At 40.5% G+C, this 16201-nt stretch overlaps 1 protein-coding gene across 1 annotated transcript in view; it reads left to right on the forward strand.

Annotated features, from left to right (window-relative positions):
- sox21b (SRY-box transcription factor 21b) overlaps positions 1–16201 on the forward strand; it is a 61081-nt gene that overhangs the window by 25282 nt on the left and 19598 nt on the right. Inside the window, exons 26-30 of the mRNA XM_063887483.1 lie at positions 1335–1490; positions 4346–4435; positions 4895–5067; positions 5760–5865; positions 7133–7267. Of these exons, the coding sequence (XP_063743553.1) occupies positions 1335–1490; positions 4346–4435; positions 4895–5067; positions 5760–5865; positions 7133–7267 (660 nt within the window). The remainder of the gene's footprint in view (positions 1–1334; positions 1491–4345; positions 4436–4894; positions 5068–5759; positions 5866–7132; positions 7268–16201) is intronic.

Below are 16201 nucleotides of genomic sequence, written 5' to 3' on the forward strand. Positions count from 1 at the left end.
AATGTGAAAGAATCATAAACGATTCAATACATGTAATACTTTATAGACCGTGAACCTGTATGTTGACTAGCAGAGTGAAGACTCTTTCTGAGAGAGGATGACCCAATGTGTGTAGCTCCCATTGAACTGCTTCTTCTGTGAGTCAGTGTTTGCAACAAGCTTTTGTTTAGACAATTTTCCCTTGAAAACATTCAAAGTCTTTTCAAACCTTTGTAAATAATAAACATCCAAACCTTTTATCCTTGCTACCTGGGTGAAACGCATATGTCTGGGTCCAAAGATGTTTATGTGTAGGACATTTTGGCACTGTGGTGAAGCCTTTTCAAATCATGCATCCACAATACCCCTTTTCTGTTAAACAAGGAGGTTGTTTGTGGTGTAAGCACTTCAGTCATGTCTGTAGACTCTTTGCTGCAGCTTTTTCAGAAGAAAAATCTGGTATTCTGTTTTCACGGCAAATTTGATAGTGAGATTTTCTTGACTTGCAGTCACAAGGGGTTTCAAAATGTGTATTTGCCATTTGCTCAGGCACATATATGTAGGGTCATTGGAATACTCAGAGATTATTCATACTAATACAAAGTAATTCAGACAGTCAACGTATAATAATAGTTATGTACACAACAGTTTATATAACTCACAGAGAGGATTCTGGAAAACAGTTTTTCTTTTGTCTCAAGGATTTTGAGGTAAATTGTAGAGGAATGGGGTTTATGTTTTAAAGGGAACAACCAGGTGCCCATGCGTTGAACATAATACAAACACGTTTTTATTTTACTGCAGGGCCACTGTTAGTCAGAACTCTGCTTGTATATTCGTACGTCGTCTCGATCGGGTGGCTTTTGCAGTACATAAAACACATGTATACAAAAGATTGCTCGCCTATAAAGATTTTAAAGCCTCGTTTAATGACTTTACTTGTCATCATAAAACTCAAGTTACAATTAGTAACTGCAAATTATACCAACCTAGAGACATTAGCATGTGTTGCACTATGCAATATGCACAAATATAGAATGTACTGTATCCTGCTCATGTGATACAGCAAAAATAAGAAAATATCTTTAGTTTTGAAACTTTGCTGAAACATATTTAAAGCATTCTTATTTTGACGCCTGTCACAAGAGTAGTTGAATATGTTTTTCTTGCCGTCTCTTTTTATCTCCACACGATATTATTGGTTCTATTTTACTTATATATATATGTCTTGCTGCCTCAGTGACATGAAACAAAAAGCACAAGTAAAATTATTAGCCCAAAATGAGCATAAAAAGTAGCTTGTGAATACATCTTTTCTTTCCGATTTGATAAATGTTGTAATTTCTCCACTGTAGGTTGGCATCGTTGGACGTACTGGTGCTGGTAAAAGCTCCCTGATCTCCGCTTTGTTCCGGCTGGCAGAACCCGAGGGACGAATAATGATTGATGGCTTTCTGACTTCTGAGATTGGCCTGCACACCCTGCGCCAGAAAATGTCCATCATTCCACAGGTGCCCTTATTAAGTGGTCTCGGTTTTAGCTGTTGTGAAATTACAGTACATATGGTAAGCAATGGATAAATGTAAAGAAATATAATAAAGTATATATGGTTAGAAAACCTCTCCAGAATACAACTCATCATGGAATTATAATGCATGTAACGTATTTGTCCTTTGCAGTTAATCTAATGCAGTTTTACTTGACTTATCTGGCTTTTTATTATTCTTCTTCATTAAGAAATGTCAAAACTGTAAGATGAATATTATTCAGTCACCTACATGATGTTGCCCTTTTTTTTTTTATAGGCCTGGCTTTAAAAAAGCTAGAACAAGTGAGGAAATTTACAGTCGTCTCTCAGGGGATTTCTGAAAGTGAGACAAACGGATGCCTTGAGACAGTTTAACTTTATTTCCGCTTGTTGAAACTGATACGGCATTAAGAAAATGCCAGCCTGCGGGTGAGTGTCAGCAGAGTGGAGGGAGGGGAGAAGACTCCCACGGCCTGTACTGTGAAGAGAGCAGTTCCCCATCCCTGACAGAGGATTAGCCTTCTACCCCCCAAACATGGGAAAGCTGCTTAGAAGAAGTCTCCCCCATCCTCACAGTCAGAGTCCCCTTGTACACCATCACTTAGCCCAAGTCTCAAACATTTCCAGGGAGCAGCCAAGATGCCCAAAAACAGTTTCATTAATGCTTATTTTTGTGGATTTGATAGGTTGCTGGCATTGGTTCTACTTCAGATAAAGTTTAACTTCCTAGTCTAAAGTAGGTTGAGATAGATGTGATGTGAGTTTGATGAGATTTTGTTTACTCTTTCCTTCTCTCCTAGAGGGAGAGACTTGTACAAAGTGGCAGGTTGCAAGTCAGAATTTAAACTTCACGCTCGTCCGTATCACATACAGGATGTCATTTTCATGATATGTAGTCCGACCAGTAGTGTTTTTCAGTATCATGCTCTTAGTTTTACAAACGTATATAGAGTCTCTTGGATTTACACAAATCCATCTGAAAGCTTTTTTATTCTCCTGCGAGACGTCAGAGATAAAGTGTAATCAGTCAGCCTTTCACATGGAAAAAAGATCTTGATATAACTTGCTATTTTCCTTACCTTTTCATGTGGGATTTTGATTGTGAAACTGTATGTATACTATACATTGCCAGTGACTTCCATTATTTGCCACCCACTGATTTTATTATGATAAGCTTTTATTAGCATATGGCATTAAAAATGGATCCATTTCAGTTTCTATTGAATTCTCAGGAATGACTGAGTAAAAATGAATTCTGTGGCAAACAGAGGGCTTAGAATTGGTGGAGCACATAATCGGTCTATAGAAAGCTGTGCTTGAAAGCAGTTTTTCCGACCTAACATTGAATCCTCAATTAAAGTGTGTCACAAAACTAGTTTGAATTGGGACTTCAGCTGGCTTAATGACAAGGTGGTATTTTTGTGACAGAAGGAAAAGTTCATTGGAAGTTAAGAGGTGGAACACAGGTGCAGGCCGCAGGGATGAAAATTTAGCAGTTTGTTTCATGTCTTCTGACCTTCATGGAGGTTTGTTGGGACATGGTTTTGTATATAAGGGTTGTGTGTTGTGTGTATATTGAATGCATCTGTGCTTGCGTACCTCAGTTAAGATGTGTTTCATGTGGCAGCACTGGCTGTGAACTGTAAGAGAGCAGAGATGAAGGCGTGGATAGTGAGTAGAGCTGAAACCTTAATGCAGGACACTTAACCTTTTAGACTCATTCTGTACTTAAACTCTTGCTCCTGGTCTAATCTCACAGTTGCCAGGTGAATGAATCCTATCTTGATTTGAGGTTAGATTCATATCTTGAGAAAACTGGAGGTTTTATTGTGCAAAGCCTTGACTGATGAGGATACAGTCGAAGTTGGTCAGTTTTTGGTATGGACAGTAGCTTGCTGATATGAGTCATCTCTATTGCTGTGACTCTGCCACATATCATTACAGCTTTTGTCCATTATAACCATTTACAGTAGGTGTCATAAATTCAGTAACATGTTACAAACGAAAGCACAGCTCTATTTGTTCACTGAAAAGCTTATATGAAAAGCTTATCTAAAGCAGCTTTGTACCACGAGAGCCAGCACTGTCTCTTTTATGAAGACCTGAGATAGTCAGAGGAAGTTGTCAGTAAATCACTTCAACACTGAAGCAGGATTAATGAATATATATCTGACCTGACACGAAAAGATGCTGTCTCACTCCTGTTTATCAGGTTAACCATGAACAGTGACATGTTAGAAAAGTGCCTGTGGACTTGTGGGCTCGTTCCTCTGTGCTGTAATAAAGAGCTTTATTTACCCTCGTAAAGATGACTGTATGGCTAAACCTTGATACAGGTGTGTGGCTCACCACAAATACATATCTTTGACATCCTAGCTGTCTTATATCTGAGGCTGTCCTTTCATGAGGGTAGAAAACTGATGCGATAACCCCTTCTGAAAGGTGCTTGTGTGTTCGACAGAGTAAAGCTGTTACTTTTTGCCAGACATTTTGCAATTACCATTTCTAATACACCTACTGTATGGAAGTCTTTCTACGGTAACTAGATGGCAGTTTTTGTTCCATATTATATATTCCGACAATGTCACACTGTTATTATCCACCAACACTAGCGCACCAGCTCTGGTTTTCCAAGTAAAAAGATCAACTTATTGAAGCATAGTTGGCCAGAACATTGAATAGAGCTCCTGAGAGGAGCAAGCCTTTTGTGAACATCTTCCCCTCAAACATTGCCTAGCGGCGCTCTATAAAGCTTGTCTTAACCCTTTCATACATCTTCCCCCTTGTCATTATCTTAACTGGCCACGGCCTTCTCTTTCTATATCCATCTATCCACAGGACCCAGTTCTCTTCACGGGCACCATGAGGAAGAATCTGGACCCTTTCAGGCAGCACACAGATGAGGACCTGTGGAATGCACTCCAAGAGGTACTCCAGCGTGGCTCTGAATGATTCCCCCTCGCCGGCCCAGGGGGGGATCCCTCTGTCCCCCTGTACAATGCTGCCATTCAGCCTCCCTGCTCGCCACAAGTCATGGGGGGAAATCCCATTAGGGCCATGGGGCCCAGCTCAATGTGCGGCTTGTAACTGGGAACCATTGAAAGTGCTGGGGGAGATGTGTTTGGGCAGTCAGGCCAACCAGGATGAAGGCTCCCCCCACAGTGAAGGGCTTCAGCTCCTGGTCCTGCCTCTGAATGGGTTTGGTGGCCTGGATTAAAGCTAGAGGCTGGCCACAAGAGCGCACTGGCCAAGGTCATCAGTGGACCTGGCCCTGCATTGTGCCAGGCGGTTAATGGGTGTGTTTGGATAGCTCTTTAAAGACATCCCCACGGGAAGCCTTTATGAAGGGGTAATGAAGGGTTGGGGCTCTGCTCTCCCTCTCTGCAGGTGCAGATGAAGGCGGTGTTGGAGGACCTGCCCAATAAGCTGGAGACGATACTGACGGAGTCGGGCTCTAACTTCAGCGTGGGCCAGAGGCAGCTGGTGTGTCTGGCCAGGGCCATCCTCCGGAAAAACCGCATCCTCATCATTGATGAGGCCACGGCTAATGTGGACCCCAGGTCAGAGGACCCTCTAGTCAAGAAGCATTTTACACTTTTGTTATACAAACCCAAATGATTCCCTTAAACAAAACTTCTGTTCCAGCAGCTCTACAAATAAATGAATAGCACACATTCAAATAAAACTTTAAAAGTCATTAGAGGGGGCTCGCATCTAACCCTTGGCAATAAGCAATGACCAACTAATTGCCAATTGATTGGAGGGAAGCGGATTGTATAAAAGGATGATATTTTGTTATTATATCATTGGAGTATCAGTTTATCAATTATTTAACAACTTTTCCACTTCATCAAAGGTCTACTACACACAGGGGTGAATTCATCAAAATGCAACTCAGTCAACGGCCAATAAAAAGTCTAAAACTAATAACCAAATTCTGCAAATTACACTTTTTATATGACTTCTAATAAGCAGGAAATGATTATAAACCGTTTGAAATCAAAGTATTCAAAAGAATAACACAAACAAAAATGTCTAATAAAAGGAAACATTCTTCAAAAAATTCCAAATAAACTGAACCTATCTTTTGTTAACTGAAGGAGCTTTTCTTTCCTTTGTTTTTTTATGCCCTCTTTTGCACATACCTTACTCCTGATGAGCCATTGTTCAGTGTTAAGTAAAAATCCCTGCCCAAGGGTCTAAAGGAAGATTTTTTTTGTGCTGAGGTGTTGTGTTCCCTGCTCCTTTTTAGAACTGACAGCCTCATCCAGCAGACTATCCGGGACAAGTTTCAGGAGTGTACCGTCCTCACCATTGCTCACAGACTCAACACTATCATTGACTGTGACAGAATACTGGTAAGTGAGAAAGCAGTACATTACCTTTGTTCAGCACTTAAATCAACATTTTAAATGAGACGGTTCTCCTTCTGTTATCAGTTATCAGAGTTCAATTTTGAACAACAACACTTTTAGTTCTTACACTTTATGATTTCCCTTCACAAACATGTTCTTTCTCATCAGTTAAAATAAATTGAGCTTCCATTGTGTTTAAAAAATGTGGTTCAACACTTGTGGCCCATAGAATACAACCCTACAGTATATTCACTGCCACTGAAGCATGTCAAACACACCTGAGACTCAGAGCTTACTAACACCTCTTCCCTTCATTGCAAGGAGCCTCCTGCACAATCTTTTAATTCACTTGCTCTATTTTCGCAACAGCTGGCCTGATTCACCCTCACAGCGTTGCCTTATTGAGCCTCTGCTCAGGCCACTTGATCTTTAGCCCTTTCCTGCTACTGCCTGCAGAGGTGCCAATTAGTGCCATTTGTGGCAGCATTTGTTAAGCGTCTATGGAGGACCGGTCAAAACCTGGTGGCTGCTCGGTCACTGAGAGGGTGGCTGAGGAAAAGCCAAATATCACACAGCAGGTTTTGGCCCCACCTGGATTGCCTTGTCCAATCTTAAGCTTTGCAAAAATTAAACAGACAATGTTTTTCAAAATACAAACTCCATGTCCTTGTATCCTGTCGATTATGACGGCAGCTGCAGAAGTCTCCCTTTCATATTTAATACACCCTGAAACTTGGCTTTAGTGATAACAAACTGCTCATTACCACTGTAAGGGGATGGAGCTTGTTAAAATTAGTATGTGATATAATTGTAGTCTTTTCCAAACTGCTTGAATTGGCACTATTCTTTGTGTGGTTTATATGGCATGTGTGAGACAGAAATGATGGTAATTTTCTCGAGTGTCTTAAAGGTGTGATTGTTGGATTTGACTGAGGACCACCCCTGAGCTGCTGAAACGCCTGGATAAATACATGGATAAATCACTGATCTTCAGTCTGTCAGAGTCAGCGTGCTTGACTTTCACACTGCTAACAGAACACACTCATTGTCAGTCACCCTGTTGATCACAAACAGGCACCAATGTTTGCTGTTGCATGAGTCACATGAAATGGATGGTTCCTATGTGCAGAGACTACCGTTTCCCCCCTTCATCTTGCACTGTCTGCATGCATCGCTCAGCAGGGAAACAGCTGATATGTCAGTTTTCCCCAAAGTAAAGTATACGTGCCGTGACGCGCACTCACACCCTGCATTGTATGTGTGATTGCAGGTTCTGGATGCTGGCAGGATCCAGGAGTATGACGAGCCATATGTGCTTCTCCAGAACCAGGAAGGGCTCTTTTACCAGATGGTCCAACAGACAGGCAGAGCCGAGGCCGCCTCACTGCTACACACAGCCAGACAGGTAACCACACCCACCTTTGTCCCAGGACGGGTCTGTCACTAAATAGAGTCCAGCCGTGCCACACTAATTCCCGGACTCTCCGTTTAACTCTAGACTTCATTGCTTACCTCCAAAATGATACAGACAAGCAAGAGAAGATGTGCATTACCCTGACAATGCAAAGACACTTGATTACCATTTTAATTTAAAGTGCCTACTCGGAGCATTGCAACACCATAACATTAATTTCAAGAGAAAAATTGTTCCCTTTGTAGATTTTCATCCTCTGATTTTATCAAAGAAACTCCTCGTATAATCTTTTTCTCATAATGTAATTTTGAGATCATTTTAGAGATGATTCCAGAAAAGCAGCTTTCTTTGCACTACATCTATTTGGAAATATTGGGTTTAACTTCATCTCGATTTGGGATAAACTTTCTATGGGGATTACTGTAATGGAGAATGTCCATATTTTTTCCCTGTGAAATTCATTTGTGATGTATTTCCCCTTCAGACACTGAACAGATAAGAGCTGGCTATTCATTGTTCAATTCCATTTTATGTGCATCTGTCTGGGACTTCAGATACCATATTGCAACTTCAAACAGGCCTTTGTGAAATAAGAAAAAGTAGGCATCATTTCATTTTCTCTCTGTCCCTCGCACAAATTTATCAGCGGAACTGTATCTCCTCCGCCAGAAGAGTGAAATGAGTAAAATACTGATTTCAAAGACTCAGCACACTGTGGCATTATTTGGTATCGTCTTACCCTATACACTGGCGGATTGGTAGTGACATTGTTCAAGCCCTTACGTTTTCCTTTCTTTATTGTAGGGTGCTCTGCTTAGATCAGATTACAGCGGCATCCATAACTGTCTAGCACCACTTATTAAATACTGAGATGGTCCACATGTTGTGTGTCAAGTTTCTATAGTTGTCAGTCAAGGTTTAAATACATTCAATAATCTGATATCAACCTCTAGCTCCTTTGTCCGTGTTGAAAGAGAATCCCAGAGTAGACGGTATATCTCATGCTGAGGCCAACCTGTTTTCACCTGTTTTGCCTCTCTTTCTCAAACTTTGTTATCGTTGGTGTGTCAGAGCCCCTTTGTAGTAAGAAATCATGTATTTTGTAAGCAAACACACAGGTGAAAATGAACTCAAATGGAACAAATAATTCCAGTGATTATCTGATATTTTTTACCGTGAATTTCACAGAGCTAAATAAGCCACTTTTGCATGCTTCAGCGGGTGACAAATCCCTTCACCCAGCTCTGACTGGATCTGTCATGAATCACACCCTGAATAGATCATAGCTTAGATTGGACTGTGTGCTTGTGATCTGTGACACTGCTTCCCTGATGCACTTTCAGGTTTACATGAACAAAAAGCGAGTGGCAGACGTGCACTGTGCCAAGGACATCCGTGTCATCTTTGAGACGTCTCTTTGACAGTTTGGAGAGTCGCTGTGGCCCTCGCACTCGCCATCACTGACCAAATCTTTCTCTGGATATTCTAAGATTCCTTCCTCTTTGTTAAAATGTATTTAGATTCCCAGTAGCCAGTGTGTAGTTTGTGCTGTATGTGATTGGCGTAGTCTTTTGATATAGAACAAGTAGCTGAGGCAGGGTGTGCCTTTTTATTGACAGGATTTTACTGCATGGCTGTTTATTGATTACACCCTGCTATGTTTATGTATGTGTGGTCTGGCCTCTTGGGTAGCTTCAATCCTGCACTGGTGCTCTAAAGAGTGCAGGTATTGGATGTGATTATCCTGGTGCGATAAATTATCGGTGACTTCAATCATTCTTTTAAGGCACACATTGTGTAATAGGTCTGAGGTGTTTTTATTATTTGGGAAATTCTTGAAAAGACTAGGAGGATGTGAGAGGAGACATGTTCTCAGTAATTATTGTGCCTTAATCAGACTATTGATTTTTGTTTGTAATTGCTCAGTTCTAATTAAGTATCCTTCCAGCACTTAAGGGATAGTGGTTGTCTACCTCAACTCTTGTCAAGAGAGAAGAGTACAATATATGTAACATTTCATGTATGTGTAATCATAATGACCAACAATAAGAAATGTGGGAGATAAGAGTGTTGCCTCTAATACATTTTCTGAAGTGGACTATAAACCTTCACTGGTAAATGGGCTTTTGTTGCTCATAGCTTGTTCTTTGGCAATAGTGACATTTAGTATACTATAGTTTCTCAGTGCTCAATCTCAATGTATTGTTTTGTATTTGAATAAAATGTCACTTAAAAAAACATTATCTTGGCTCAAAACATTCCCTCAATAACCATTTCCTTCTGTTGTTGCTCAGCCTGTTCTCAGATGTCTGAATGGTGTTTGCTTCAGGTCTGTGGTTACAACTGGTCTTGACCAAGATGCTACAAATTGGTAAGTGGTTTAAGGAGAACAACCTAGTGATTATCTTCTTGAGTCAACTGATTTCTATAATGGTAAAATGGTGTAGCCATTCACTCTGTTATTTTAGAAAGCTGGTGCAATATGATGATTACATCCCCAATTAAATTGTCATTTCATCATCACCAGCTCAATTAGAAAAGAGCTGTTTAATTCCCTTTCATACAGAAAGAGCAAAGCTGGTGATTATGCGTTCAGTGATTGCTGTCAGTAAACACTTAGCTTGCTATAAAGGCTGTATTTAACCAGGCCCAGATTTGGGTCGTGAACTGCGGGACATCAGTTCCTTTAAAAGCTGAGTGATTTACACAATTCATTAAAGCCAGTGAATCTTCAGCCAGCGTCATATTAAATGGTTACTTACTCTCAAATAGCCCCTTGGGAGTTGAATTGTTGGCTCACGAATAGATTAAAGTTTACATTGAAAAGAGAAATTGAATTCAGAGGTAATCAATAGCATAATGGGCCAGTGAGAGGAGCCTGCTGCCTCAAATGAAATTACCATATTTTTAATCTTAATTTTCCACTCTGTTTATCTGACAGTGTGGATGTGCAATCCAAACAGATAATGAGAGAGTGGGATATTGACAGAGAGGTCCTCTGGAGTGCTTGTTTCAGTGATTAAACGCTGTGATCTGTGATTACTTTGTGTCGGGTGTCAGGCTGGCAGCCAGGGCCCGGGGAGACACAGGCCCATAGCAGCTGGAGCATCATGGGTCTCTGAGGTGCTAATGCACCTGACACAGCATTGACAGCATTCAAAATCCTATCAGGGACTGCGCCACACGGCAGCTGCCACAAAAGGAATACTCATGGCACTATCTACATCAGAGTCAGCATATATCCTCTCTGCTCTCCCCTCGATAACAGTCAACACAAGAATGGCGACAACAAAGTTTGCACAATAAGTATTATTAACCAGATACCTTCCGACGTCCCCAATAATGGCACCATTTTAAGACGTATCTGAATAGGTGTGCAAATAGCAATGCCGTCAACATAGTGCTGATATGGCTTTAATAAATAAATGTCTGAGAAACCTGGCTGTCCCTACAATGAAGTGTAATCCCAAAGAAATAAAACACAAAAAAGGAGTCAGCACAATGTGGAGGCGGTGAGTGAAATGATGCATTCACACCGTAGCATTTAGCCCATCCACACTTTGAGAGAGGAGTGATACGTTGGTGCTGATTTGAGGATGTGATATTTGTCCTATTCTGTTAAAGACGTTTTATTGTCAGTCGAAGGAAGAATAATGTAACAAGTATCCACAACAACGGAAGTGGTGTAGATTGTTTAAGGTTGTTTTGTTATGGGCCAATAAATAAGTAGTGTTGAGGCCATTTTGGGTTGAGGAAACAATGTTTTTCGCAAACTTTCTGTTGTGCCAGCATTTTCTTTTGTGATGGATACTGCTGTTTGACAAATGGAAACAAATTGCATGGTGCAGGCGCCTGAATGGCAGGGAGTTGGGGAGTGTCAAACTCGGTGCTGAAAGACGATGAAGCAAGAGCCTCAGGTTTTTGTGGGCGACTCAGACCTGACTGATCCCAGCATAAAGTACTTGTTGAAGAGAAGGAGAAAAGGAGAACAGGATTTCGACAGGCTGCAGTGAAATTAGGAGAATTGACTATGGCGGCTTTGTTCCTGGCTGGTGACATGGGGTGGGGGAGATGGGGAGACTGGAGCGATTCCCCAGAGACTCTGCGCTCAGCCTTTCTAAAGTGACTACAAACTGAATATCTGACAAGTTCCCAAGGCCTGACATGACTCTGTGGGGAGCTAAGAAAAACAAACAACAAATGGCATGTTTTCAAGATACACGTAGTGACACTACATGTCTGTTTAGAAAATGGCTTTTTATCTCGTTAAAAATAGCTTATCAATTTGGAATAAGTATCCTATATTTTCTGGAATGTCGCAACAACCTAGTTAGATTTAGTTTTCCCAAACAGACTTTGTGAAAGTAGAAACTACCAAATATATTTAATTGATTTGCAACTTATCAGAGGGCTTATTGTTTTCTTTTTCGTCTTCAAAAAACAGACACTGCCAAATAGTTCTTCCCAGGCTTGCACACGTGAGTTTTAATAAGCCACACTGTATCACGGTGTCTCAGCAGTTTAGTGACCGCACTGGACTGGCTCACTAATACTGCTACAAACAGTAATTACAGGTCACATGTGTAATGGATGATTGTGCTTCGTAAACTCGACAGGCTGTGTGGTTTGTTTCAAGATCTGCAGAGTTTGAGTACATTTAATATGCTCTGGATAATTTCAATCAAATTTAACAGCGTCTCAAAGAAGCCTGGATTCTTTTTGTAATTTCACCTGCCCCTGCTACTTTGAACTAAACTGGCTAATGTGGCCCTTTGAAAGGCCACCAAATAGGAAACCTCTTTGCATGCTTTAGCCTTAAATCCCGGGCATGCTCTGTCACCTTCCAAAAGTGCTGTTTGATTCTTCAACTGCGAGAGAAAGAACCAAAGTGGAGGGCTAGACAATAGCAGAGGGCTTATCTCATCAGTAAATACGGCTTATTGCTTAAAGCTATAAAGGGCTGTGCTTATTGGTGATGTCACCCCTTTGTGGAAGATTGATGAAGCTTGAGGCAGGGGGCATAATGTGACTGTGAATGTGTGGAGGAGGAGGAGGCCTAGTGCACCAAAGAGTTTCGAACTTTCCCCTGCAGAGTTTGATATAATTTAAAATGTATGACATATTTTAACTGCTACTGCACCGGAATTGCAGTCTTTGGAGGTAAACTAACCCAAATATACTTCAAAGTTCACTCTGGCCAGGGGGCTTTTATCCTTGGCCATGAGACCGGTTGATGTTCTGTGCATGTAAACGTGCAGCTTTGGGTAAAGGTTGGGACAGCTTGTGTCCCCCATTTTTGTCTGGTTGTATTTACGTAGGTCCAAGGGCCCACTGTGTCTTTTCGGGTTACTTTCTCATCATTTCTCCTAATGTAGAGACCCACAGGGTTGGTGGCAAGCGCACAATGCGGCTGTTGTATGGTTACTGTCAGCTCTCTCAAATAAGGCTTCCTGTTCATTAGACTTCTTTTCACCTCCACACAATGCGCCGGTTTTGCAGCAATAGTGAGTCGACGCCCATCTCTTCAATGCCTGGTGAATAGTTCTAAATAGTGTTTATGCAAGCCATTGTTGTCTATTGTGTGCCTGGTCTTAATGCACAGTGATTTGACTGCTTCTGTAGCCTGGGATACATTATCTTGCCTATGTGGGCTCAGATGCATGCCTGGCCTTTGAACCAGTAAACAGTCTAAAAGTTAACTCCCAATGGACAATGCTGGAGATGCCTGATAAAGTGGGACACAGTTTACTAGATGCCCCTCTGTAATTACGCAAATGGCTTTGTCGTCTTCTCAGAACGTCTGTTTAAAACTTTGGAATTCCATTAGCTGAAAAAAAAAATCACACCTATATTTTAAATTTAAATGATTTCTTGTTCTTTCCCCTAGAAAATGTAATTTAAAAAAAAAAAGTTTGGAAAAGAGTCAAACTTAACCTCAAATAAGGTTTTAAATCATAATCTGTGAGGATTATTCTTTTTTCCCACATACATTCATAGTAGAGTTGATACTGTAGCTTTGGAAGATTACACTGACATTATCTGTTGCACATCTGGTGAAGAATGTCCATTCAGTGGGAAGATATATTTAAACCCTGTGTCTTTATTCTTCAGACTGTCAGTGTGAAAATGAAAAGGTAATACAGATAGACAGCTTGGTGGATAATCTGACACAGATCACAGTCAAAGAATACAAACTTTGAAATCTTGAAGATAATGTCAAAACGACTTGTATGTCTTGTGACTCCCATCAGTCACGTAAACATAGATTTCGGTGTGTTTGTACCACAACTTTTATGGTTAAGCATATTTTTTTTAAAGAAGATATCCATCCAACCATCAATTGTGCATTTTGTTCAGTTTATATACATTTTCATTTCTGCTAGTACAGCTATATTTACTGTTTGTGGTTCATCTGTTTTTATATTTCACAAAGAACTTCCTGCTATATATCTTCAATTACCTTGAGATTGCTCCCTGAGTACTTAAAAATGGTATTTCTTATTAGTTTGATTAAAAAAGATTTGTTGTTACTTAAAATATTTTTCAAAAAGAATACAAAATAACCCTTAAAATTGAGAGAGCAGGAATAGGCAGCATATTATAGCCTTCATCTGTTTGTGTCATTGTTTGAAAGAGTGCGCACACATCACCTCCAGAGAGTAACTGATAGGTCTAGCCATTCACTTCTTGGATCGAGTCACAAAAGCAGAAGATATCTGCAGCACAGATTACATTATTACCTTTTCAAAAGCATTCACAGTAAAGTATCCAGAACTGAAAAAAGAATGTTTTTAATGCCAGCCAATGATGCCAGGTGAGTGATGTAACTGATAGTTGGCCCATTATTGTCCAGAGATTTGGTGTATTCGACCCCCTGAAGCATTCTGCTGCCAAGGGAATTCAAAACAACCTTTGGACTCGGAGGAAAGGAATGTTATGATTGCTCTCGGTGACACTGATACAACACCGTCACATCCCTGACTCCCGACTACAGGAGAGTCTTCACTGTGTGACTGTGCGTCGCATTTCACCAACACTTAGCAGCAGACATTTCATTAACCTGTCACAGAGAGGCTAAATGTTGCTTTGTCTTTAATTGCCACATCCCCAAACGTTCATGCTGCTGCTTCTACATTTGACCTCCATTAGCCCACCAGGTGTGTTTCACATTTTATTTAATGAACTGTAGTCATGAGGTAATTCATTTCCTGCAACATTACTCCTTGAAGCAAGTTTTTTTTTCTCTCACACCAAAGTAGTGATGTTGACTTGTGTTGCTCCTGGGCTGATATTTTCATTAAAGGCCCTCTTATCAAATAATGAAATAAAGGATCTGTTTCTTGCCCAATGCTATTACCTCCCACAAATCAAAAGGTTTCCAGTGTAATGTCTTGCCTCCCATGCCAGTTAATTAGGTAGCGTTGTGCTACATACTGATGCTGCTTTCATGAGAATAATCTGAGACAATAAACCTGTCTCCTTTGTGTCCTTCTCCAAGCCCTCTTAATTAATATCAGCAAATACAAACCAAAGTTAATTGAAATTTGAACATCCCATGTTTATAGTTTACAATGGTACAATCGCTAGTGTTTTGTTACTCTTGTTGAATAACTATAATAGCTGGTATCATATCTCTATTTAGTATATCATTGATCGCTTTCAGGAATGCAGCAGAAATATAAAAGAAAGAAATGTCTTAACCACGAGGAAGCATAGGAGGCAATATATGCAACCCCAACATTGATTTAGGCCGAGACATTAATATTCACACTACTCCAGATAATCAAAGCGAGGTGTACATGATTTGTTTTCATTGATTAAGTGACATTGCTCCAGCTTCTCACACCATGGTTATTAATATAGTTTGCATTGATATTATTTCTGCATTAACAACAATTTCACCAAGTGAGAGAGATTACGAGACGGATGCAAAAGAGTAGCATCTCCATGGCCGAGAGCTTTAATCAGAAACTCTTTTGATGCAAAATCTTTACAACTTTAATCAATCTTTATGGATGAGCTTTTCAAACTGTATGCAAGTTTGAATAGCTTAGTTTTAAAGAGGCTGTGCCCTCCTGTCAGATACCTGATACGTTTTGCAAATTACAAATCCTTCTAGGAATATGAATTAGATTGTGCAACTTCGAGTGTTCTTCCATTTATGGTAGCACATTCAGTTTTCACTTTACATTAATTCTCAGTACCAGATAATGTAATCAGGCCAACAATTCCCAACTAGCGTGGGATTTTAGCACACAGACCCACAACAAAGCAAAATCTGGCACCCTACTATTCCAGTAGGATATTTTTTTGTCCTCGCACTTCTTTTGTCACATTGGCCCATGAACAGAAATAGCTAAACAAAATAAATAAATAGATAAACAGTGGGTTGTCTTTATAGCCTTTATGCAGGGATATGTCTGAGCCAAGAACATTTCCGAAGTTAACAGCATTTATGTTCCGGTAGTGTTGGTCACAGTCTGTCACACATTATTTGCATCTGCTTGTCCGATTAACAAATATGACATATTCCTAAGATCAGGCTCCTAGCACTCTAACCACCCACCATGGCAATTAGCTGTCTACTAAGCTAACAAGCGTAACACACATGCCTGATGCAAGCCAGTAGAATATCAAGCTCCTAGATGTATCCCTGTTTACCCTGTGGTGCCAGTACATGTGCAGGCTAATTTCAAATGTTGATTGAGTTGGGGCTGTGGACGGAGCATCTTTAGTCTCGCCAGTATCTCGTAGAGCAACTAGCATTTTAAATTCTCTAGAGATAGAAAGAGCTGTCATCCATGTTAGGGAGTAGTGAGACCTTGTCAGGATGAAAAGAGTTTGGAAATTCAAAGGATTTCTCTTAGCTTTTCTGTGTATAAAGGACTAAGTAGTGAATCCAGCAGCACTGATAGCCTCTTCTGT

This window comes from Eleginops maclovinus, chromosome 7 (assembly GCF_036324505.1).
Source record: "Eleginops maclovinus isolate JMC-PN-2008 ecotype Puerto Natales chromosome 7, JC_Emac_rtc_rv5, whole genome shotgun sequence".
Classification (NCBI taxonomy): Eukaryota; Metazoa; Chordata; class Actinopteri; order Perciformes; family Eleginopidae; genus Eleginops; species Eleginops maclovinus.